Below are 25,261 nucleotides of genomic sequence, written 5' to 3'. Positions count from 1 at the left end.
TCTCTAGAACTTACATTTTTAAAAATTAACAATAAGAGATTAAGTTATTTATGCTAATTCTCTCTTGAGTTAAAAAATATGTATCTTCCAGGCATTTCCTTAAAGTCCCTCGTGCATTTGATTGTACGTGTGCGTACCATACTTGGTTATTTCAAAGGAGAAACTAGTCTGTGGTACAAATCTCGTTTCTCAGCCCCCAGAGTACCCCAGATCCTGGAGTGTAAAACTCTTTTGCTAGCTGGAGAAGGTATACTCCAGACAGACGTTTTTTAAAAGGGTCTTTCTGACTCTGAGGTTTGTGAGCTCTTCAGAAGGCACATAGATGTTCCTCTGAAATATGGGCCAATATAATGCAGGGAGAATGGGAGAGAACAAAGGAGGTGGTGAAGATAAGCGGACAATGGCTCCGGGGACTTTCGAGGGTGTTTGCTGGCAGGTGAGAGAGGGGAGGACAGGTACGCGATGGGCCCCCAGAACAGAGCGCAGGTGCTGGTGTCTGTCTGTGCCAGGCCCAGGGCAGTGAGGGGTGGCGAAGGCAGAGCCCATGACCACAGGCTGCTCACAGCGGGCACCCCATGTGCATGGCTGCCCATGGGGGAAATGTGGCGGCGGCCTTCCTGGGTGTCAGAACAGCCTCGAATCTGGGTGAGGGTGAACTAGAGTGCCTTAGAGTAAGGCACTCCTTCCCCAACGCTGCCTTCTGCGGGGAAGGTTCCCAACAACATTCTTCTCGGCTGCGGGCTGGGGAATGGCGCCCCCTGGGGGTGGGAATGTGCAGCCTGCACAACTGGAAGTGGTGCTTCTAAGGGACACAAGATTTTAGCAGTTGCTAAACGTCTTCCTCTTCTTTACAGTGCTAAGGAACTAAAGCAACTGATCCAGTGGCCAGAGTCAGGCCAGATCTCAAATTTACAAGTTTTCTAGTTAAAAAAAAAAAACTCCCTTGGGAAGCGCATGGTGGATATACTGATCATGCTCTATCTTTTTGCTTACGCAAAAATGTAACGCTTACACATTTTTTTGCTTACACAGAAAATGTGAATCAAATACTTCCCAAGAAGCTGGTGTTTCACTGTATGGGCACTGCAACAAGGTGTCCCATGGGTGTCCCTCCCATTGCCTCACCCACCCTGATGCCGCTGGTCCCCCCTCCTGCTCTTGCCCACTGTCTCTGTACCACCCTCCACCCAGCTCCCTTTCTGTAAGGTGTGAAGGGCTTTGCTCATTCCTGTTGTGTTTATCATTCCTACGAGAGCCCACACTGCTAATGACTCCTCTCCACCTCCATCCCTGTCCTGTCTCTCCAGAAACTTTCTTATGAATTCAGACCCTCCTTACCAACCCCATCCCCCCAAGTCCTCTCTTCCTGCTCTGCCATTTGGTTCATGCCTTCATTTAACACTGTCCCCTCTCACCTTGTCCCATCTCCCTGGAAGCCATGGGCAGGCCACAAGTCATTCAGCTGCCCAGTCCCTGGTGCACGGCCTAGAATTGAGGGGCTCCTCTGGCCAGCTTTGGGGGACGGTCTTCAGGGGGCAGGGAGGAGGTAGGCAGTATAGCCTGGTGATGGTTAGGAGTGTGGGCTGGAGTCAGGCTGGCTGGGGCTCACGTCCAGCTCCCTCCTCCTCTGGCTGTGTGAGTTTGGGCAAGACACTTTTCTAAGACTCAGTTTCCCCTTCTGCACATTGGGTGTAATACTAGCTCACAGCACCATCAGAATTAAGTGAGAAAATGTTCGTGAACATTTGGCACAGGACTCTGCATGGAAAAAACCCTCCTCGAATGCCAAACACTATGAGGGTGCAGACACAGAGCAGCGAGCACTTTGTACAGCCTCATCCACATCGCTCATGCTCAAGTATAGTGCAGAGGTTAAAGGCAAGGGCTCTGCAGGTAGACCTCCTGGCCTTGGCCCAGTTCTACCACTGGGTGACCTTGGGCAAGTTGCCTGACTTCTCTGTGCCTCAGTTTCCTCATCTGTAAAATGGGGGTTGTAGTTGTAGACACAGCACAGGGGCGTGAGGATTATGCGAAGTTATATTTGTGAAGTGCTTAAAACAGCTCCCGGAGCAGTGAGCACTTGGCCGTTGCTGCTGTTGGGGCTGACAACAAGCATCTCAGCTCTGGGAGCCCAGCCATCTCACCCGCAAAGTGCTCACAGCAGCAATCGCTCATGTAACTGCCTCGTGGGGGTGCCTGGGGACCAGCAGAGGGCCCGAGTTGAGACTCTCGCTATAGATGTCGCTGTCCTCACCTGGGCGCCATGCCCCCTACGAGGCTGGTGGGGGCAGACGAGTGTCCTGCCTCCCCCCATCCTCTCCCAGCCCCCAGAGAGGCGGCCCCCACCCCAGCTGAGTGCCAGGCCCCTGCCTCACTTTCTGCTCTTCCGTTCCCCAGACATTTAACGAGTTTGAGATTGAGCAGCACCAAGAATGTGCCTACGACCACCTGGAGCTTTACGACGGAGCCGACAGCCTGGCGCCCATCCTTGGCCGTTTCTGTGGCAGCAAGAAACCAGACCCCGTGGTGGCTTCAGGCAGCAGCCTGTTCCTCAGGTTTTATTCGGATGCCTCTGTGCAGAGGAAAGGCTTCCAGGCAGTGCACAGCACAGGTACGTGAGCGAGGATGTCCAGCCGCCCGCTGATGTCCATGTAAACTGGAGACAGACGGGTGACGGCGGCAGGGAAGGAACTGCCTTTCATTCTGACTCTTGGGGGGTAGGAGGCATGTGATCAATTGTCCCTTCAAAAATGAAACGTGGGCAACCATGAGGGGAAGGGTGGTTTTCTCTTAATGTCCTTAATCGACAGCATTTGAAGTGGGCAATCCCGTTGCTGGTGTCACATTTCTTTCCTCTCTCCCTTCCTTCCTCCCATCCTCTTTTCAAAATTTATCTGTAATTTGGCTGGTCTGTGAAATCCAAAAGTCTGGGAGCTGAGCGGTGGGGAGCAGCCCTTTTCACCCTCTAAGGACAAGTTCTGGAAAATGGAAAATGGTTCTTTATCTATTATTTTTCCTCCACTTAAAATGTAAATAGCTCTATTTGGTCCTTTGGAGGAAAATGTATATGCGTATAACTAACACATCTATTTTGTTAAATAGAAGAATGTCAGTAAGAAAACGGGCTCTGCTCTTTAGCCATTAAAACATTACTCACAGAAATAACTGACTCTCTGATCCCGGTGTTAGACTGTGGCCCTTTGCCAAAGCAGTGACTGCCCGTGGCCCACTTGGAGTCTGAGCTCATGATCCTGGGACCCTGTGAGCTTTAACAGCCCCCACCCCACCCAGTTTACTTTCAGAGCCAGAAAATACGAATCAGGAAAAACAAAATGACACCCGGCACCCTTAGGTGGTTTAGCTTGCCCACCTAGAAAACACTTTGGTGTCTGCAGAACTCTTTCAAGCTCCTTGAGGGTTCCAGCTTCCCCTAGGGAAGGTTAAAAGCCATTGACTGGTGACTCTACCCTCTAGTCCCTACAGAAAAAGTAGGTCAGGGTCCCAGCAGGAAATGAATCATTATTTGAGGAGAATTTTAAAAGGGACTGTTTACAAAGGGGCAGGCAGGGTGTGGGGACACCATAAAGAGCAGTGCAGTAGCCAGGACCGGGAACTACATGGGGGTGGGGGCAGGGGGTGATACCCCAGGCCAGGATGCCCAAGGAGGGAGTATGCAAGCAGAGTAACCCCCCTCCCCCCACCTGGAGCTGTGCCCTTCAGTTGAACAACACAACCTGTGGTGACCAGGCAGGGAGGGAGCCTGGGATTAAACACCCTGACCTCTCTCCTCCCTCCTCTCATCTGCTGGTGTTCCCCATGGCTGAACCCAACCCAGAAGGCGGAGGGCAAGGGGGCTAGTCCATGTGGGCCTAGAGGTCAGCCTCCGGAGGCCCGGAACAGGTGGGGAAGAATGGAGAGAGGATCTGGCAAGGAGGATAGAAGGCATCCTGCCCTGCGCTGCGCCCATTTCATTGCCACCCATGTCACGTTGGGGACTCGAAATTTCCCAAAGACAGTTCACACCTGGAGGAAATTCTAAACGAGCACAAGGAGGGTTAAGAGTCGGCTGTCTGGCAGGACTGGGGCCGGCTGGGCCTGCGAGTGTTACCAGACAGTACAGCAGCCACACCCTCAGGAGCTGCCTGCCCCCCCTCACCCCCACTCCGTCCCCCACCCTGGGGTGTGGAGCACCCTGAGGACAGGCAGTGGAGGAACTTACCTTCAGAATTTCTTGTGCTTTTTTTCTAATCTCTGACCACTCTCATGTATCCATTTATATTATGTGGTCTCCAGTGGCCTAGACAAGATAGTGTGGGACCCAGGCCAACCAGAGTCACCATCCTAGTCAAAAACCCAGAAGCCAATGCTACAGAATACAAGGCCAAAGCATGCGGCCCAGCTCACCTGTGGGCGCCCCCCCTCCTTCCCGCCCCAGGAGCCTCAAAGTCAGCTATAGTCAGCCCTGTCAGATGCACAAGCAAGTCAGTCCATAATCTGAGGTTTCTAGATTTGAGAGCTCACCTGGAAGTCTGATGTGCTTTTGGTGCCCTCTGTTGGCAACTGTTACAAATTACAGTAAGTAGGTGGGGCTCCGGAGCCCTTCTCAGGGCTTCTAGCACTTTCAGGTGATTATTAAGTGGTAAAGATCCAGCCAGCCAGCTTTTTCCAGAAGCATGCTCAGGTTTTCCCGGAGGCCTTATGCGGCCCAGCCTGGGAACATAGGATCTTCGCTGGTAAGGGTCGATTTGGACCCTCACAGTAAGCCCTGAAACTCAGACCTTTCGGCCTCTATGTACGCCTCTGTAAAATGGGATGATGAAATTTGCCAGACTTTCCTAAAGGGCACTGGCGAGGTCTCGTACAGAAAGCTGGCCTGCGTGCATGCGGGTGTGGAGAGAGAAAGCCCAGGCTGGGAAGAGGGTGGGGGCGCCGCACGGTTCTCGGTGCCAAGGAGGCGTGGCGGCTCTCTCTCCGCTCCAGAATGCGGGGGCAGGCTGAAGGCCGAAGTGCACACCAAAGAGCTGTATTCCCACGCCCAGTTTGGGGACAACAACTACCCGAGCCAGGCCCGCTGTGACTGGGTGATCGTGGCGGAGGACGGCTACGGCGTGGAGCTGATATTCCGCACCTTCGAGGTGGAGGAGGAGGCTGACTGTGGCTACGACTACATGGAGGCCTACGACGGCTACGACAGCACCGCGCCCAGGCTCGGCCGCTTCTGCGGCTCCGGGGTGAGCGCCCCGGTTGCGGGGCCCGGGACCAAGCATGACGATTCAGAGCGTGAGGTGCCGCGGGCGCGGGGGTTGGGTCCCAGCTACTCCTGCCACTCGTTAGCACCAGCCAGTGGGATACAAACAGGGAGAGCAGTCGGAGAGGAGGTGGGGGGGGGGGGGGGGGGCTGGGACCAGATCAGGAAGGCCTCACACCAATGTTAGCTATGTAAGAGCGTTTTCCTGGAGGATTTTCCTACTATTTTTGCAAAGGATTCCCTTCCCCCAAATCCTCATTTTTATTTGGCCTTCAGGCTTAAAAAAAAATTTTTTTTTAAATCATGCTTTTGTATATCCCGCATTTTCACAATTCTCTCCCCAAGCAACTCCAAGCTCCTCCGATATCCCGAATCACTCTTCCTGTGAGCACAGAGCTATGCTCCAGATCATCATCATTCTTCTCGTTACCTTTTCTTTCCTCAGCCTCCAACCCTGGACGGGGCACACCTGTTTTGTTCACTATTTCCCCAGCACCTGACCCAGAGCCTGGCACACAGTTGGCACTCAGTGCGAGTGTGTGCAGGGGCCAGTACAGGGCTCCGGTCACTCTCTGGCTGCACCACACTGGGCGTGCTCACACTGGCCCCGCCCCTCGTCTCTGCCTCCAGGGCTGGTTGTACAAGCGTCTTTGCTATTGGCTGAAAATGCATCAGATCATTTTGGAGTCACTAGTGCTGCTTTTGTTGATCGGAACCTCAAAATGGCATTTATATCAGTCTCTGAATAATTTCCCGTTATCTTCCCTCACCCTCCCAAAAAGAAAGGATGGCAAAGTGGGACGTAACCAATGCCATGCCTTTAATAAAGTCTTTGAAACTATGGGGTCCGTGTGCGGAGGAAAACCTTGGAGAGTCCTGAACAGTGAGATGTGTGGGAAGCCCAGTTTGGTCCCACTGTGAGCTGGCAGACAGCAGCCTCGGAACCTGGCTCCCGTTCATTGACCCCCTTGGCCAAACCTTTCTAACAAAGGTATAGGCTCCTTCCGACGTTTTGTCCTTGGATGGGACATAGGCTGAATCCGTGGGCTTTGGTGTTTGGTCTGCTGGGAGACACACACAACGTGACCCAGGAGCTGGCGGATGGGGGGTACCTACTTCACAGTCAGACCTGAGCTTGGGTCCTGTCTAGCTGTATGAACTTGAGTTTCAGTTTCCTTAAGTGTAAAGTGGAGATCACACCACCTTATAAAGTTGTCGTAAGGTTTATATATGAGGTAAGATCCGAAAGTACTTAGAGTAGTTCCTGGCCCATCTGTACCCGTAATAACCAGTAGATTCTATGTGAGCTGTGCATCTAAGATTGTCTTGAAAAAGTGGGGCCTGGGGAGCTCTTAGGAGCAGAATTGGCAATGTTCTCCTTTGAAAAGGAGCTTGTTTTGATGCCCTTCAGAGTCTCTAATGCCAGGGACGCCTCATGACAGCACTGGCTTTCCTATGTTCTCATGTAACTTCCGTCTCATCCTCCGTATTTAAAACTCCATCCACAGCCAACTGACCTAAAGTCCCCCTGGTTTTCTCTTGCCCTTCCCTCAGCCACTGGAAGAGATCTACTCGGCAGGAGATTCTCTAATGATTCAATTCCACACGGATGACACCATCAATAAGAAAGGCTTTCATGCCCGATACACTAGCACCAAGTTCCAGGATGCCCTGCACATGAAGAAATAATGCCGATGTTCTTGAAAGACAGGAACTGAGAATGTTTTTTGTAACAATAGCACCTTGTGAATCTGCCCTAAACCGGTGTATAGTATTTTTCTCAAAAACTCAAAATCTAGTGTTGGAGGTCTGTCTCTGATGAAGTTTGGCCAACAAGGAAGAGGGAAGATGTTTTTTGATTCTGGCTACAACATTATCAGTCATGGGCTCTTAAGATTAAGGTTTTGAAGTTACTTACCATTCAAGCTACGCCTGGTCATACTCATTCCCTTTGTCCCATGCTCCTCTGGGGCAAGAGGCCAGCCTTTGGGTTGGTCATTCCTCTATTTCTGGATGTGCTTCTGTAGGTGCCAGGCAGCGTGACTGTGTCCTGAAGACTCAGGCTGTTTTCCGTCTACACTGGGCAGTGAGGATAAGAGCTTGGCCATGGCTGAGTTGTTACTCACCGGCTTGGCTGGAGACTTTGGCTTTCTATCTGCCAGGGACATGTCAACCAGGAAACCTGAGAATATGGATGTCAGGACTAAAAAAGGACTCACAGTAAGCAGTGCACAGAGAGAGCTTGAGTATGAGAATCGTCGTCACAAAACTAGTTGACATCAAGCCTTCGGTCTGTGTCATTGGCATTCCTTGCCACTTTGGGATTCCCTCATCCCTAACTGCACTAGGAGGCTGAGGCATCCACTATTAATTCCAGCAACATATTTGCCGGTGAGAGACCCCAGTTTGCCGAGAAGAAAACATCCTGGATCCTCCTGATACTCCTTTACTGGCTGACTTTGAGAAGACGCCACCCATGCTTGGGATTCCATGGGCCTAGAAGACCATTTCCTCCTCCAGCTTTAAAGGCACTTCCTGTGGTTGACCTTGACTTCTTGACAACTGATTCAAACTGCATTTGCAAGATGTGCAAAGACAGCCTATGAAGGACCGGTTCAGGTCCCTCGTGGGGTGAACACTGTTGAAAACTGGTTAATTAAAAGTTATGTAAGAATCATCATCTGTGGGACAAGTCAACTTTGTGACTAACTTCCTGTCAGCAGTCAGGTTAAAGAGTGCATTGGTAACTTTGCTCAGGCTAACTAGTATTCAATCACCAACTTGCAATCAGAATTCACCACATTGGCACGTGTTCTAGAGAAGTGTAGAGAATGTTGTTTACATAATTTTAGAACCTCCAGGTGGACTTTAAACAGTGAGGTAGTTTTGAATGGCATTTCATTAAGGCATCTATGGGCATTATGAGCTAAAAGCGTGGTATGTTAGCTTTAAAAGAGTATTTATGTTGGAATCATTTTTAAATAATGTTTACATAACCGTAAGTCCTGTTTGGTTGGTATTGAACACAGGACAGCACAGAGAGTGTTTTCCGTGAGACCTGAGATAGCTCCCAAGCGCCAGAATTCCTTTGGGATGAGGCAATGGCATTTTAAACAGAGTGTTCATAAAATCTTAAAAAGTTATATTTTTTAAAGATCAGAATATGTCCCCAGAGGACTATGCCTAATTAAAATGATGGCTGGGAGTAAAACAAACAAAGGATAGTACAAAGAAAGGTAGAAGAAATGCATGGAAATATATTTTTTTCCTTAAAACAGAAAAAAATGCAAAGTATTATTATTAATAATAATATATGTCTGTATATATGTATGTATGTAAAGGATCAGCTGTCAGAGCCTTAATCAATGCAGTGTGACAAATGCCAATCGTAGCTTTACTGAGCGGGCCCTCCTGGACCAGCCCTGATTTTCTGTGTCTCCTTCACCACGCCCTCTCTTGGCCCGGGAAGGAGATTCGCCCGCATTCTCAAGTCCTGGTGCATCACAGACCCTGCGGGGGGGTGGGGCGGAATTCGACTCGGCAACGGGAGCCCCTAGTTTCGTGGTTCAACCCGCCCGCTAGGGTGGATCCCATCTCTCAGATTTTTGTATTTTCTGGGGGTTTGCCTTGTCTCATCTTACTGTCAATGCTGGGACTGAAATCAGGATATATAAGGTGGCTGTTAGAGGTCTCTTTCCTACGACATGAGCATTCTGTAGTGTCGACCTTTAGAAGCCTACACAAGATCAACGAATTCCATGGAAGAGTGGGAGCAAATGAGAAACAGAGTTGGCCGTGCCTCAGCATTTGCCTCATGAAACAATGGTACTTATTTTTATCTCTTTAGTATGAATATTTTCAAAAACACACAACTTGGCCAACTTGAAACAATGGGACTCTTATGAAAACCTTTATTTAGGCCTTCTGTGAGTGACGTATTCCCAGACAAGACAAGCCCTGATTCAGCTGGGGCCGGCCAGACCGCTCCCCTGGGAGCTCACAAGGGGATTGACGCACTGGCTTCAAGAGAGAGGGTCCACTGGGCAGGAAGACCCAGGCCCCCTGCTGAAGGGGGACATTGCTACAGCCTGCTTTGTCCTTTAGTCGGGGGCTTGGCCTTGGGGATGTCTGGAGCTCCGAGACCTGCTTCCTTCTGTTCACAGAATTCCCTTGATGACCTGATGAAATGTGTGGGGTCTGGGTCATCAGCCTGGTCCAATTCTGGTGTGATCTTCTCTGGCAGAAGCTAGAACCTGAATCCCAGGGTGGGGAAAAGGTCTGGAATTAACTTTAGCCTGTGGAGTTTCTCCAAACAGAGAAAATGAGGCTGTGCATTGATTCACCGTAGGCCCGTTTTCCTCTAAAGCTAACTTTCGTATTACTCATGAAACACTCGGCTTGTTTAAATCATGTGCAAGAACCCTGTTAACTAGCAAATTCACACTGGGATTTGCTGTTGATCTGGTCCATTTGATAATAATTCGTGGTATTGTCGTTCAGTTTGCGAACAAATGTTCCCTTGACTTCCACTCCCTTGTTTTCCAAGTTCCCTTGATAGACAGAACCTCTGAAAAATAATCCCAAATGCCTAAAAGGTTTCTTTTTAAAAAAGAAAAACTGTGTAGAGTGCACTCTATAAATATATTGTATTTTTTATTTTGTGTAATTTTACATTTCGTGAAATGTTAGTTTCAAAGAGAAAAGCAGAGAGGAGCTAACATGTCTGTCTAGGAAGAATGGTCTCATTAAAGAATGTGGCTTCATTGATGTGTCCTGGGTTTGTATTACTAGTTCAGACAAGCTTGGTCCTCTTGATGATAGTTTCTCCAATGTCCCAGGACTTGAACATATGAAAAGGGGGAGCATCTCAGTGGCTTTGTATTCTCAGGTGAATACCCAGTGCCTGGTCAAGAGCAGAGCTCCCTATTGGACCCAGAAAGTCAGGAGCGAAGCTCAAGATGGCTTCAAAGCTGCCACCTTTCTTGAACCCAAACAGGCTTGAAATCTGGCACCAGGCTTGTTGTGGAGCCGGGTGCTGTGATGACCGAGCTAGATGTGGTAGACAGACACCATTTGTCCCGCAGCACCTGTCTCTACTTTGCTTGTGTGCCTGAGGACCACGTCTGGCATCTAGAACTGAAGGGCACAGCTCCTATGAAGTGGCCCTGTCTCTCTGGGCGCTGGTAGCTCTCTTCCCCTCTTCAGGCCCAGGGGTGATGATGACACTCTGCAGGTGTAATCCTGGGGCACTGCATTATCCCCCAAGGGGGATCTTTACAAATGGTCCTTTGAATAAGCCCTCTTCAAACAGAGCAAATTGAGTGTCTCATTTCCTGTGATGCAGGGTCATTTTTAGCCCAAAGACAGAGGTTCCATCTAATCGAGGACAGTCTTCTCGGGATGACCAGATGAGGAGACTTTGGGGTAGTTTTGGAATTTTTTGGGTCACATCAGGGAAAGGTCATAAGGAACCACGTTTTTTAAAGCACTCAGATTGGTCTTAATGCAAAATGACTTAAATGCCAAACCTCTCATGCGACTGTCTTGTGCTGCACGTGGAGTGTCAGGGTTTTAGGACGCTTCTGTCTTTTGCAGTCACCAGCACTGAAAGGTGCTCATTGCTCTTTGCACTCTACGAGCCAGTCTCCGGGAAAATACTCCTCTGCTGTAATCCAGACCTCCCGGAGAAGACGATCTTTGTCAACATCACTTAGCTAGTGCTCCTCTCCCCCTGAAACTCTTGAAAGACTTCCACTGCTCTACGACGGAAATCTCACCGAGCCCTGCCGTGCTCACCCAATCCGTCCCCTTACTCTTTCTGTCTTTTGTCGTTGTTTTTGTTGCTGTTGTTAAGACATCTTATTCATTCATTCATTCCCAGTATGGTTAACACACAGTGTTATATTAGTTTGAGAAGTACATTATAGTGGTTCTACACATTACTCGATGCTCATCGTGATAAATATACTCTTAATGCCCCTCACCTATATTACCCACCCCCAGTTTGTTCTCTATATTTAAGATTCTGGGGTTTTTTTGTTTGTCTCTTTTTTTCTTTGTTTATTTCTTTTGTTTCGGAAACTCCACCTGTGTAACTCACTGTGTCTTCCTCCTTCTGAGGTCACTCCCCTGGTTTATGTTGCTTCAGGCACACAGACCTCCTTCCAGGCTGTGCCTGCTTCAGCCCCGGGGCTTTGCATATTCTGTTCCCGCTCCCTGGGACCGTCTTCTCCTCTTTCACGTGCACCCTAAGGGTCACCTCTCAGAGCCATCTAGAACAACTGTTTACCAGTCACTCCGATCACTTCGTCTGCTCCTTTCCTAGGGGGTCTCCCTTGTTCCGATTGGGGTCTGCCTGCCCTTGCTGGAACATACATTCCTCAAGAGTTGGGGCCTCATTTGTCTTTATCACCAAGGCCCAGAACCATATCCAGAAAACCCCTCGACATACAGAAGCTGTCAAAAAGATTTGTTGAATCATAATGAATGCATTCATTTAAGTGACCAAATGTCTTGGTCATAGTTGTGTTGTTTCGTTGGCATGGGACTCCAGCTCTCTCAGTGTTTTAAGGAAGCAAACTCTTAACAAAGAACTCACACAAAATATAAAGCATTCCATGTCAGCGGCTTCCTTCAGCTCTAGGAAGGTCCCCACTCAACACGTGAGAGCAGAAGGGGGGCGAGGTCAAACTCCCCACCAGGCAGCTCATTGACCAGGGAGTGTGTTCACTGCGGTCCCTCGAACACAGAGCAGGCTCCAACACCGTCACACGGGCATCCTCGGCGTTGATGCTGGTGGGGTGCTGACCCCATCATTGCCGGGACAGCGGTCAACACCGAAGCCTGCAGCAGGGGAGGGTGCGGCCAGCCTCGGCCTGTGTAACCCATTGTTTATAAAGAGCCACTGGCCGCAGAAGCCACCAAGCTCTCAAGCCAGCCGTGGGTTCTTTGCTGAGGAACAAGCCTGGAAAGTAAGAGAGAAAATGAAAACAAGGAGGGAGGCTGACCCGGGCCATACACGGTGACCATGAAGCAGGACGCCATCTCCCCGACGGGTGGGCGGAGGACTCGGCTACTCCCCTGGCCATACAAGGCTTGGCCAGAGCTCTCACGGGGCCACACCCCTTGTGTCACCCTTGCCCTCGCAGCTGGGTGCTCTACAGATGTGAGACACAAGCCAGTAACACCAGCAAGAAAGGAGCTTGCCGAGGGCGGCGTCTGGAGAAGGTTCTTGGGAGGCTGTCAGAAATGGTGAGTAAGGCTAGCATCTTTTCTCACCCTGCCTTCCTTCCTCACTATAAAAAACAACTCCCAGGCATTTAAAGCTCACATCTCGTACTGCAAACGTGACTCTACTCTAGGTGCTGTGACTTCAAGGGACTTGGTGTTTTATTATTTTCCTATAAGCAAAATACTAATCATTAAATCAATTCTCCTCTAATATTTGCTGATCTCATCTTTCATTTTAATATTAACATTTTGTCTTTAAACCCTCCCCCCCAAACACACACACACACACACAACAAGGGCGCAAAGCACATGTTTCAGCTAAATTTATTTCCCAGTTGAAGCAGGGGGTGTGATCCCCACCCTTCTCACTTGCTCAGTCCGCCTTCCGTTATGTGATCTGCAACATAGATACAAGATAGATACTGGCGACTTGCATTGGAAGTGTTCTGATTTTCTTACTGACTTGTGACACATATTTGGGCGTGACTCAATCAAAAGAAGTTTGCTAAGTTAGAAGAGGCTTCTGTGGCTCCTTTATTAAAGAGGTTATTAGAAGGAGATAAATTCTGGCTTTGGAGTTAGGAAGATCCGTGATCTAACCAGACCCAGACCATTGCCAGCAACCTATCTTGGTCTCGGTCCCCACACTCACCATGTAGGGACGATGGCCTTCCCCTTATGGGGCACTTATGCATGCGGTGTCTGACACACAGTGTCCCCTCAATAACAGTGAGTATATCCTGTCTCTCCCTCCTTCCCCTCACAACTGGCAAACTCATAATGAGTGACACTTGACCGGTGAGCTCCTAATGTGCCTTCATCTGAAAATATTGTATGGTACTTAGACCAGCAATAAGTGTATTGTGGCAAATCCCTGTACTTGGAATGTTGCTAATCTATGCATGCAATTCCATCCAGTAGGAACTTCCCAAGTGGCTTCCCTGTGCCCTGCTCCATGCTGGCCAGGCCTTAAAGAACGTGACACCGCGTGACTCCCCCCACCCCTACAAACCTAGAGTATTTTACAGTTTGGAAGGAGCAGTTACAGATGTTGTTTCCTTTGGGCTTATCCTGCGAGATGGACAGGGCGAGTTAACATTATCCCTCTTTTAAGGATGCAAAAACTGAGCCTGGGAGAATAGAGTTGCTGGGAGGAAGTGGAGACCAGAGAGTCTGAGTCACTTTTCCAAGGTCACACAGTGGCTGAGTCTGGACTGGAATCCAGATCAGGAGACTCCAAGCCTCAGCCCACCCAGCTGCCTCTCTGAAGGGTACTGTGTCAGATTCTCCCCCCCCCCCCCAAATGTATGTGATGTTTTTCTTTCCACGAGGGCACCGTACTGTGTCTCTACAAAATATGAATGTCTTTCTGGAATTGGCCAAAATCTTCGTCATCCAGATATTGATAAACAGCACATGCGATGGCCCACTTGCTGCCCCCCCTTTTGCTTCCCCCCAAAGGAAGCTTTGTCTTGGGCCTGCTGACATCAGTACCCAGTATTCACTGATGAGATAAGGCTCTGGGCAGCTGTGTTCAATACCGTGACCACCGAGAGTCCTTGCAGCATCTCTGGGCTTGGTTGGTATTGGCCTGAAGGGCAGTGGTTAGGAGCCTTGAGCAAGAAGACCCCGACCTAAGGTGGCCCAGATATTCCCCTTGCTCTAACATTGTCCCAGAAGAGTGTCTATCTTGGTCTCGGTAAAGAGCAGCCTGAAAGAGTGGCATTGGCTAGCCCAAGCTGAGGTGACAGAGCATGGGGAGAGGGAGGAGGAAGCAGCCGCTGGAGGCTCTGGGTAGGCTCATGACTTGGCGCCTCAGTGAGCACACAGTCTTTCAGTATGGCTCCACATTTGGGGGAGAGGTGAGGCTGGGTGCTGAGTGAGGGGGCGTGCAGAGGGTTTACCCTCTCCTCTGTTGTCCTGAGTAGCTGCACTTCAGCCCGCAACCTGTGCCTGAGACCCAGCACAAACTAAAGCCTTGTCTTTCTCAGGTTCTGCCTCCTGGGAACGGGGTTAAGGAGCAGGTGTTCTTGTTGGAGCATGACCCTTGGGGGTCTTACTTCCTACCCCCAACAGAAAGTACCAAATGCTTTTAAACTCATGCAATTCCCTTGGGGCGCTTGGGTGGCTCAGTCAGTTGAGCATCTGACTCTTGATTTCAGCTCAGGTCATGATCCCAGGGTCTTGGGATCAAGCCCCACCTTGGGCTTTGGGCTGGGCATGGAGCCTGCTTGAGATTCTCTCTCTCTCCCTCTGCCCCTTTTCCCTGCTCTCTCTCTCTCTCTCAAGTAAAAAAATAAAAACGCACACAATTCCCTCCCTAAAAGGAGTTCTGGGGAAAAACAACTTTCAGCACTTTGCTGAATTTTTAGTACTGTCTTTGCTGCCCTCTGTGTTGGGACCCCTCAGCCAATCACTGGCTGGTCCCTTAATCTGACCTTGGCTGGGGATCTGAGGAGGGGAGAGGGGGTCGAGATTGACTTGATATTGAGGGAGGAACTCCCGATCCCAGCCTCCCCTGCTACCTTTCTGTCTTTGGAGACGGAGATTGGGAGCAGAAATTGGGAGGTGACTGAGCCTGTGGAATTAGTAAGTTTTCTTGTGATCCACCAAGGTGAGTGACAGTTGGTAGGGGGTCTGGAGCCTGACTGACCATTCCTGGAGCCTTAATATTTCCTTCTCTCCTCCAGAGTTTCTCACTGAACTTCACACTGCCGACCAACACGGTAAGTGCAGCGGGCCCTGGGCACCAGGCAAGTCAGCACATCTGACTGGGGGTGGGGAGGGGGGCAGAGCACATCACACAGAGCTCACGCCAGGGGATAAGTGGCCGGTTGTCAAAGGACTTATGAATAGTTGGGGGGGGGGGGCACTGAGACAAATGTTTTCAATTATAAAAATTATAAATACTTTTTTTTTAGAGAGAGAGAGTGTGAGCAGGAGAGAGGGGCAGAGGAAGACAGAGAGAGAGAGAGACAGAGAGAGACAGAGAATATTAAGCAGGCTCCACACTCAGCACAGAGCCTGATGCAGGGCTCGATCCCATGACTCTGGGATCATGGCCTGAGCTCAAATCAGGAATTGGAAGCTCAACCGACTGAGCCACCTGGGCACCCCTAAATAAACATTTTAAAAGGAAAATAGAAAAAAAATCAAAACACCTAAATTCACATCAGCGGAAAACCTTGGTGCTTCTCCTTCTAGTCCTGTTTGACTTTATGTATATTTTGACTTTTGTTGTCTCTGTACCACACATGATTTTATACAGATTCTGTGATAAAAATTTTCCATCAGCCTTTATAACCGTAACTGAGGATAGTCACATGGTATTCCTTCAAGTGAATTATCTCTTTAATCGATTAACCACAATTAGGAATAATTTTGTCATAAAAATTGTTATAGCTAAATCCTTGTCTGCATTTCCTTAGTGTATGTTCTAGAAGGGGCATTGTTGGGGCGACAAGAATGAACAGTTTATGGCTCTCGAGTCTGGCCTGTAGTTGCAAGTCAAACGGAGATTGTCGGTTGATGATGGCGTATAGTCTCAGCCCATAACCGCTCTTCTGTCTTCTGTCCTCCTGTTGTGTGGAGATAACGCAGCCAGAGTTGTTTTCTGACCAGTGGTGCTGCTTTGATGGAGCTGGGCACTTTCCCGGCCCAGATTTTTAGTGGGTTTAGCTGTGCCAAACTTTTCTGGTAAGTTACATGGTGATTCAAAGAGAATAAACTGCATTTACCTGATTGGAGGATGCCTAAGCCAGGGTTCACTTAAAAAAAAAATTTTTTTTTAATGTTTATTTATTTTTGAGAGAGAGAGACAGAGCACGAGTGAGGGAGGGGCAGAGAGAGGGGTAGACAGTTCAAAGCAGGCTCCGGGCTCCGAGCTGTCAGCACAGAGCCCCACCTGGGGCTTGAACTCATGAACTGTGAGACCGTGACCTGAGCTGAAGTTGGTCGCGTAACCTACTGAGCCATCCAGGTGCCCCGGCCAGTGTTCGTTTTTACTGTAACTTAGGGGCACAGCCCGGAAAGCAGTGGAAAAGTGCCACCTTGTGACTCACGGCCTGCCTTCTGGTGCCCGCTCCCGGCCGCCCTGGATCTCTGTACCTCACCTCCCCGGGCACCCACCCTGCCCTCCTGGCAGAGGCCTGACTTGCTCTGCTCCCTGCTTCAGCCTCTGCCTGTTGTCCTCACACAAACGTCCCTATTCCTTCTTCACCTGTCAAAACCTTGTAATGTGGTCACCGCTGGAACATTCCCCCAGCTGCTTTTTCCCCCAGAGAAATCAGCAGGTGTATAGAGACCCCAGGTTCTGTCTAATCCTGGCTTGGCTTAGCCTATGAAGGTAACTCAGAGAAGCAAGAGGCCATTGCTCGGGGCAGCGGTGGTGAGTGGGGGGTAGGGCGGATGCCTTTATGATGCTAGTCGTCACCTTTTGTAGTACTTTCTTTGTTAGTAGCCCATTTCTCTGAGGACTGTCCCCTCCTCCTATGTAGGGCAAACGACCATCCCGGTTAGTCTGGGGCTGTCTGGTTTCAGCACGGATGTCCTACATCCTGGGCAAGTTCTCCAGGTGGTTGGTCATCCTACCCAGCAGTTATATTCTCCTGCATGAGCTCCCCTTGTGGTGTGAATGATCCGGAGTGCCGGTGCCCCGGGAGGTAGGGGAGAGGTACACCTGGCTCATCAGAGCCTGTCTGCAGGGGGTTTGGAACAGGGCACACACGCAAGTCGGTCTCTGCTGAACAGTACTGGAAGGTCAAGTACAAACACTGGGTTGGTGTGCTGCATTTGGTCATGGAAGGCAGTGTAGCACCGCAGTTAAGGGCATGGACCCTGGAGCCAGAGCACCTGGCACCCACCACTTAGGGCTGTGTGACCTCACACAAGTGGCTTCACTTCTCTGTGCGTCACTCCTCTCATCTGTAAACCGGGAGTCATTATTGTCCTTCTTCACGAGCTGTTGTGAAGAATAAATGAGCCAATACAGGAGAAGTACTTGAACAGGCACTAAGTTCTCCCTAATTGTTAGCGGGCACAATTAGCAGAGCAGAAAAACTCATCTGGAGACAGAAAGAAGGAAGCAAACAGGCAGAGAGGAGTGCATGTGAAAGGTTAGGATGCCCAGGAGAGATGGAGAAATGGAGAGATCCCACAAGGGATGGCTCCAGTCCCCGGAGAAGCCAGATGCCCGCTGGCCTTTGGCTCCACGCGGCATCCCGGCATCTTTAGAGGTAACTCTTTTTTTTTTCTTTTTGCCAAAGCCAGCCCAAGTGAATTTCTAAAATCTAAAGACAGAACATCTTACCTGAAACAATATTGGACTCTTCCACCACTCTGAGAAACAGAACACTTTTGGCAGATAGCAGCATTAAAGTGGTACTGAGGGGCGGGGCGGGGGGCGGAGTCTGTGTTTAGGTAAAAGTGTAACCATTTAAGTATAAATCCCCCCCCTCTGATGGGAGCTCTTTGAGAAAGAGACCTGGGCTTGGAATTCAAACACCCAAGTGAGATTCGATTTATAGTTACCCCTGGAACCTTGGAAAAGACCCATCACTTCTCTAAGATCTATTTCATTTTCTGCAAGATAGAGACAGTAAGTAAAAGCCCAGGCCCCAGGGACTCCAGCGTGCTCACTGAGGTTGGTGATGAAGTAAATAACAGGTCTGACCAGAACTTTGCCAAGTTCAAGTGAAAGACAAAAGCATACACTTCTGGTGCTCACTGGGCCCTCATGACAGCCCTAGAGGTAGGTACTAACATCCTTATTTTGAAGATGAAGAAATGAGGCCCCTTCGCATGAGTTGAGAAATCACCATTTAACTCTGGACACGTGTGAGCCAGGGACGTATGCTTTTAACCTCACAGGGCACAACTTAGTGTAGTTTACGCCGGTTGGTGGCTAACGTGGAACTCTGTCCCTTGAGATTTATTGATCTGGGCAAGACTCTCACCTGAAATATCTCATAAATGGATGAAATCTGGTTCCCCCACTTGAGTGGAGCTATGAACTGGTCACACGTATTCACGGAGATTCACAACTTCAGCTATCCCCCAAAGCTATTTGCTTTGTTGCACATTTGAAAACAGGTAAGGCTTCCTTAAAGAAACTTGCGTCCACCAGTATTAATATTTGTTTCCTTTCTAGCAATGGGCACAAGTGGTCCAAAGCCTGATGGAAAGGCTGTGGGGGCTAGGGACAGAAGAAAGCTTTTTTGAGGCGTAAAATGCTTTATTGCACACCCACAGGGTGAATAAGAAAGACACCACCAGAATTTCTGAATTCTCTCTCCTTATAGCCAAATTTCATTCCTTCTCACCTAGAAAGCAACCAAGAAAGGTTCTATTTGGCAGTTATTGCCATATGTTATTTTCAATAGAAAGTTTAGCAAAGGGGTAAACTTTAGGCATGATCGCTTAACCTTTGATGGACTGTCTTGTATGATGTGCAGATTTCGTTTCTTTAAGATGTGTGTTCTTTTTTCACGCAGACTTCCTCCCCAGTTGTTACAGGTGGGAAAGAAGCAGTAAGTATATCCCTAAATTATGGAGCCTTGGTTTGGTCACTTATAAGAAGGAAATAATAACGTTCCAGCCACTTCCTACCTTTGTTTTAAAGATTAAAGTTCGATACGTCACCAAGCACAGAAGGCAGCTCAACAATTATCCTTATGACCAACTCAGCTTAAAAATGAAGGAGAGCATGCAAACGTCACGGATTTCACGAAGTGTTAAGCGGGAAAAGCTGGACACGAAAGAGTACATACGTTTCATGTGCATCTAGATGATGTGGGCAAACGGAGGCAAAACTAACATATGGTGATGGATTTCAGGATAGTGGTCACACATGCTGGGAGTATGGGCGGCTTCAGGGCTTCCGGCAATGTTTTGTGTTTTCATCTGGGTGCTGGTTACCTGTGTGAGATCATCATGCGAAAAGTCATCCAGCTATATATTTATGATTTATATAGTTTCCTGTATGTATGTTATATATGAGAGCTGAGCGTTTATAGGGATTCTGCAGATCATCTTTGATATTTCCAGATAATCTATAAATCTGAAAACTTATGTGTATACAATAAGTGGAAACTTATGGCTGTTTCCACTCAGATTGAAGCAAAATGGACATTTGAAAATTAATTGCTTAATGCATATACTGTAAATGAATTTAAAAATTCACGTCCGAATGATGTGGAATACAACTTTTCACTTTTTGCCAAATTGATAGGTTAAAATAGTATCTAATAGCTGTTTTGAATTGTTTCTCAGCTTTTGCTATGTTGATGAGACATCTGTACTTCTGTTCATAGGAATGGCCTGTTCATATCCTTTGCCCATTTTCCTACCTGATTATCACCCTTTTTCCATTGGTTCAAACTGTGTAAATTAAGTCCACGAGTCATTTGTCATGGATGTTGTGAACATTTTTTCACAGTATTTTATTATCCATTGATTTAGTATATGACAGAGGCCATGTGGGGGTTGCTTTGTTTTATTTTTAATCAATGGAACTTTCCCTTTATTCTTGGAGGAACTGACTCTGCCCTTCTCTCTTTTGCCAGGACTGTGGGCCTTCTCTTGGGTTAGCAGCCGGCATCCCGTCCCTGGTGGCCACAGCCCTGCTGGTGGCTTTACTGTTTATACTGATTCGCCGAAGAAGCAGCAGCAAGGAGTCCGCCGAGGTGATCAGCAGCTTCTTTGGTTCTAGATGTAGTAGCAGGAATCAGTATTTCAGTGAACTGGCTTTGGGCTGAGGGTGTCAGGATCCAAATCTGTTTTCTGGGGACACGATGGTGAACGTTCCTGTCCCTCCATTTCTATCGCAGATGGAAGATAGTACACTCCAGGCAGAGCTGACGTGTCACACAACCTTCGCTTCAGGAAATCTGTGGCAACAAGGATAGTATCTGGGGTGGCAAAAAGTGGCAGTGGAGAGGGATGTGTGTTGCCATGGCAAACGCACGTCTGTACCGTGGGTGTGTTCTCTAAAGTCGAGAAACTAAAGGGCACGGGCTTCATAAAGAGAGTGGAAATAATCTCAGGAAAGATAGGAGGTGAACAGCTGCCGACATGTCTATGGTGAGGACAAGTCCACAAGCATGGGGCTCTGTTGCCCTTTGCCCTTTTTCTATATCTGAGCACACATCAGTCACAAGGGAATCTACCAACTCCACCCCTCCAAATGCCGGATTGCTCTGGAGACCGTGCTCAGAATTCAAAGGCCCCCCCAGACCACTATCCAAGAAACTTCCGTGGTTATAATACAACGGTGTCGTGTGGACTCTGGGTTCTAATTCCGTCCTCTATTTATGAACAGTCCTGGTTGTTCTCATATTAATAAACGTTAACGTGAGATAGACAATCGAGGCTCTACCCCGGGCTCTGCCACTTTATGAGTTATATGATCCTGAACAAGAGCTTCCACATTTTCTGTGCCTTGGTTCGCTCTACTCCAAAATAGGGGTCAGAAAAACTGCCTTCCCTATTTTAGGAGGTAGGCAAAGTTGTCAAGATGGACTAGGATTATGGTTGTAAAGATGTGTTGACAAGCTGTAAGCTTTAAACATATTAAGACATATTATGGTTGTTGGTGGTGTTGTTAATATTTAAATCATAGCTTCTCCAATGCACTTTAAAATCATCTAGGAGGCTACAAAAATACCAGTCACCAAAACCAATTAAATTAGCACCTCTGGACAATAGAGCTACGGCATGGAGAATTTTAAATATATACTAAGGTAAAGAGAATGGTATAATGAACTCAATTATCAAAACGTGGCCAATCTTGTTTGACCTCTGCTCCCACCCACTTCTCCCCACTGTCAACCTGGGATTCTTTTCGAAGTAACTTACAATGATATTTCTCATTTATGGAATTTTTGAGGGGGTGGTTATTATCTGTTTGCTTACTATGTTTTGTTTTTAAAGCTTTCTGATGATTCTTATGTGCGTGCAGGTTTAAGAACCATTGGTTTTAATCATGGTCATGGGCAAATGCTGGGATCCTTCATTTATTCTTTCCTTTTGAATGTATTTTTACCAACTTAGGAAAGTGAGAGGCCATGTGAAATTTCAGAAATCTATGACAATCCCAAGATTGCTGAGGTAAGAACTCTTGTTTAAAATCACTGTAGATCATTGATACAGTAAGCAAGCTAAGGGTTTTTAAGCCGTCCACGTACAGGAGAAGTACCGTGTGAGCACATGTGGAAAAGAGGTGGCCCAGGGAAGCTCAGGCACAAAGGAGGTTCTCACTGTGTGTTTATTGGCTGGACAGGAATTCAGGGTTGATTGAATATTAGAAAGCCAATTTAGGGACACCTGGGTGGCTTAGTTAGGTGTCTGACTCTTGATCTCAGCTCAGGTCATGATCTCACAGTTTGTGACATCGAGCCCTGCGTCGGGCACTGGGCTGACAGCAAGGAGCCTGCGTGGGATTCTCTCTCTCTCTCTCTCTCTCTCTCTCTCTCTCTCCATCGGTCTCTTAGCCCCTCCCCCACTCATGCTTACACACTCTCTCAAAACAAATAAACTTTAAAAAAAGAAAATCAATATTATTTATTTCACTGACAAATTAAAAGAGAAAAATTGTGTGACCATCTCAACAGAAGACAGTCCAAATAAATTAAACAGCCATTTGTGATGTGAACTCTTAGCAAACTGAAACTAGCATAGGAACTTCCTTAACCTGAAAGAAGACATCTTTTTACAAATTTAAAGCAAACGGATCTAAAGGTAAAATATTAATGAATTCTCTTTAAGATTGGAAACAAAACAAGGATGATCTATTCAATACTGAATTCTATTCAGTACTGTACTTTAGGTCCTAGTCAATACAGTAGGATAAGAAAAAGAAGTAGAGGGGCGCCTGGGTGGCTCAGTCGGTTGAGCGTCCGACTTCGGCTCAGGTCGTGATCTCATGGTTCATGAGTTCGAGCCCACGTCAGGCTCTGGTGCTGACAGCTTGGAGCCTGGAGCCTGCTTCAGATTCTGTGTCCCCCTTTCTCTTGCCCCACCCCGGTTTGTGCTCTCTCTCTGTCTTTCAAAAATGAATAAACATTAAAAAAAAAAAGAAGCAGAAATTAACTTGAGAGGGGGAGATTCTTTCACAATGTGTACATATATCAAATAATTACATCATACTCCTTAAACATCTTACAATTTTGTTTGTCAATTATACCTCAATAAATACTAAAAAAGAAATAGAATAAAGAAGAAAAAGAAGTAGAAATTGTAAGACTGGAAAAGAAGAAACAGAATGTCATTATTTCCAGATGATATGATTATCTACGTAGAAAAGCCAAAGTATCTACAGATAAATTATTAGAATTAAGGAAAGACTTTAACAAGTTGCCTGGATATGAGATCAATGTACAAAAGCAATTTGCGTTTCTAAAAATCATTAACAACCAATGGAAAAAGTAATTTTTAAAAATGCCATTTTGTAGAGGTATTAAAAATATGTAGACTGCTAAGGAATAAATCTAACAAAAACTGGAACCCCTTTATGGGGAATAATAAAACTTTAGTAAAAGGTATTAAATAGGACCTGAATAACGGGAGTTACATACCACGCTTCTGGATAGAAAGACTCAAGAGGTAAAGATGTCAAACAACCTCAAATCAATCTATACGATAAATATGGATTCCAATACAAATCCCAACAGATTTTTTTACAGGGAACTCAATAAAAGGCTACTAAAATCTGTATGGAAGAAGGCAGGGAAAAAATTTTAAATAGCAATGAATGGACAGAATGAGGAAAAAACAAATAGGAAGATGGTACATTTAAACTCAACCACATCAGTGAGTTCATTAAATGTAAATGGTATAGGGACACCTGGGTGGCTCAGTTGGTTGACTCTTGATTTTGTCCCGGGTCATGATCCCAGGGTCTTGAGATCAAGCCCTTCATTGGCCTCTACACTGAGCATGGAGCCTGTTTGAGATTCTCTGCCGCCCCCCTCTCTCCCTCCCTCCCTCTACCCCTCTCCCCTGCTTACACTCTCTTCCTCTCTCTCTCTCTCTAAAAAAAAAGATCTGCAAAATATTTTTAAAAATGTAAATAGTCTAAATATCCCAATTAAAAGGCAGAGATATAAAAATCAAAATTTACATCAGATTGAATATAAAAACAAGATCCAACCAAATACTGCCTGCAAAAACTCAATTTAAATATAAAGACACTAATAAATTAAAGGTGAAAGGAATGAAAAAGAAACACCATGCTAACATGAAACAAAAGAGAGTGGAGTGGCCAGAAAAAAACCTGCCAAGGCACTAAGCTTGGCAATTATAGGCCTCTCCTCATTTGTTTTCTGTCTCTCAAGGATCACATCCTTTCTTGCCTGATGTCCAGCGTCTTGAAAACTTGTTTTAAATGTTTTTTTGGACTTCTGGTTGTTCAGGCGGGAGGGTAAATCTGGTTGCTGTTTGGCCAGAAGCAGAGGTCTTTCTTTGCTCTATTTTTGAAAACCTGTTTGTTTTCTCAAGAATCCTAGGAGGTCACCCACACATGAGAAGAATATTACGGGAGCAGAAGAAGCCCACATATATGTGAGGACTGTAGCAGGAAGTGAGGAACCCATGCATGACACTTACCGTCCTACTGTTGAAACAGAGAGAAGAAGGGGATTGTGGTGGCTTATGCCCAGACTGAGTCTGGAATGACGCATTTCAGTCAAGGAGAAGATATGGAGCTGGAACAGAGCTGAAAACCCATGGATTTTTGCTCGGAATGAGGAGAGATGCCAAGCTGCTTCTTAACCTATCTAAATTTCATGTGTAGATCTGGAAAACTTTCAGGTTGGTTTGTCTCTGTAGGTGACAGAGCTAAAGGTTCATTCCAACACTCGGATCTTGTTTAATAAGCAGTGAAGCACCAAGTGAGGTCCAGAAGGAGCCCTTTGATCCTATTCTTGACCTATGCTTTTCTTTTCTTTATGATTTTGGGGAAGGGACTTGATTTCTGTGTGTTTTGCCTTATCTTTTTTCACATCTCTTTTCTCAAAAAAAAAAAAATCATCAGACCTGGCTTCTGTGGGAAGGTTGGCCAAGGTCAGCATGGTGCAAGTTGGGATATAAATAAAACTTAAATTGGATTATGAGGGGAAGCAGTTTCTTATTTCTGAACATCTCAAGGTAGAAATCCTGTGGAGCCATATGTTCCCTGACTACAGGGGTAGCACATGCTCCCATTTGTGTCTGTGCTCAAAGAGTATTTAAGGAAGGCAATTCTGCAGTAGACTCTCTCTCCCTCTGTGTGTGTGTGTGTGTGTGTGTGTGTGTGTGTTGAGGGTAAATAGGGTGGAGTGAAGGCAAAGGTCGTTCCAGGAGATTAGAAATGAGGGCTATATCCATTTTGTGAGAATGGAGAGAAAGGCCCACGTCCTTGGACTTGTGTGGGGGAAAACTCACTGGCAGGAAGAGAGGGCAAGAGGACTCTGGATGAACACAGGACCAAAGGGATGGGCTAAGTAGCAATTTGCTTGCCATCTGAGGAAAGCCTGAAGACACATCAGCTGGCTCAGGCCAGGACTTCAACATTGCTTCTGTGATGGAGCTTTCGGGAGTCCTGGTTCTGCCATGCGGGGCCATTGCTGGTGAACAGGCAGGGTCTCCTAATGGGAGAGCCTGAGTCCATGGCATCTCAGGATCCATCCACCAATTCCACTCTGATATGTTGTGGAGACATTTCTTTCTCACCCTAGGGCCTCTGATTGCTCAGAAACATGACCCTCTTCTTCAAATAACTAAGAACAGGTTCTACAAACCCAGTTACTG

General features: G+C 47.3%; 2 protein-coding genes across 4 annotated transcripts in view; both read left to right on the top strand.

Annotated features, from left to right (window-relative positions):
• The window catches only part of TLL2 (tolloid like 2), a 125,038-nt gene extending 116,275 nt beyond the window's left edge, over nt 1-8,763 (top strand). The window contains exons 19-21 of the mRNA XM_058697317.1: nt 2,398-2,611; nt 4,981-5,231; nt 6,803-8,763. Of these exons, the coding sequence (XP_058553300.1) occupies nt 2,398-2,611; nt 4,981-5,231; nt 6,803-6,937 (600 nt within the window). The 3' untranslated portion in view covers nt 6,938-8,763. The remainder of the gene's footprint in view (nt 1-2,397; nt 2,612-4,980; nt 5,232-6,802) is intronic.
• Nucleotides 8,764-11,803: 3,040 nt separating this feature from the next.
• On the top strand, nt 11,804-24,579 carry OPALIN (oligodendrocytic myelin paranodal and inner loop protein). 3 transcript variants are annotated; one of them, XM_058697321.1, is made up of 7 exons: nt 11,804-12,499; nt 15,169-15,204; nt 18,066-18,227; nt 18,970-19,005; nt 20,041-20,160; nt 21,527-21,583; nt 23,972-24,579. In XM_058697321.1, the coding sequence occupies exons 3-7, from the start codon at nt 18,213-18,215 to the stop codon at nt 24,146-24,148; spliced, it is 405 nt and encodes a 134-aa protein (XP_058553304.1). In that variant the 5' UTR covers nt 11,804-12,499; nt 15,169-15,204; nt 18,066-18,212; the 3' UTR covers nt 24,149-24,579. The 3 variants fall into 3 exon arrangements, with proteins under 3 accessions (XP_058553304.1, XP_058553305.1, XP_058553303.1); XM_058697320.1 differs by lacking the exon at nt 18,066-18,227 and having other exon boundaries at nt 11,820-12,499; XM_058697322.1 differs by lacking the exons at nt 15,169-15,204; nt 18,066-18,227; nt 18,970-19,005 and having other exon boundaries at nt 11,816-12,499.
• Nucleotides 24,580-25,261: the final 682 nt, after the last annotated feature.

This window comes from Neofelis nebulosa, chromosome 13 (assembly GCF_028018385.1).
Source record: "Neofelis nebulosa isolate mNeoNeb1 chromosome 13, mNeoNeb1.pri, whole genome shotgun sequence".
In the NCBI taxonomy this organism is placed as follows: domain Eukaryota; kingdom Metazoa; phylum Chordata; class Mammalia; order Carnivora; family Felidae; genus Neofelis; species Neofelis nebulosa.
This window is presented reverse-complemented; position numbering and strand designations above follow the sequence as displayed.

What these genes read in the sequence shown, in the direction of transcription:
- OPALIN (XM_058697320.1), top strand. An exon ending in TCACACTGCCGACCAACACG is followed by an intron (nt 15,205 to 18,969) that starts GTAAGTGCAGCG and finishes TTTTTCACGCAG; the next exon opens with ACTTCCTCCCCAGTTGTTAC. An exon ending in GCAGCAAGGAGTCCGCCGAG is followed by an intron (nt 20,161 to 21,526) that starts GTGATCAGCAGC and finishes TTACCAACTTAG; the next exon opens with GAAAGTGAGAGGCCATGTGA.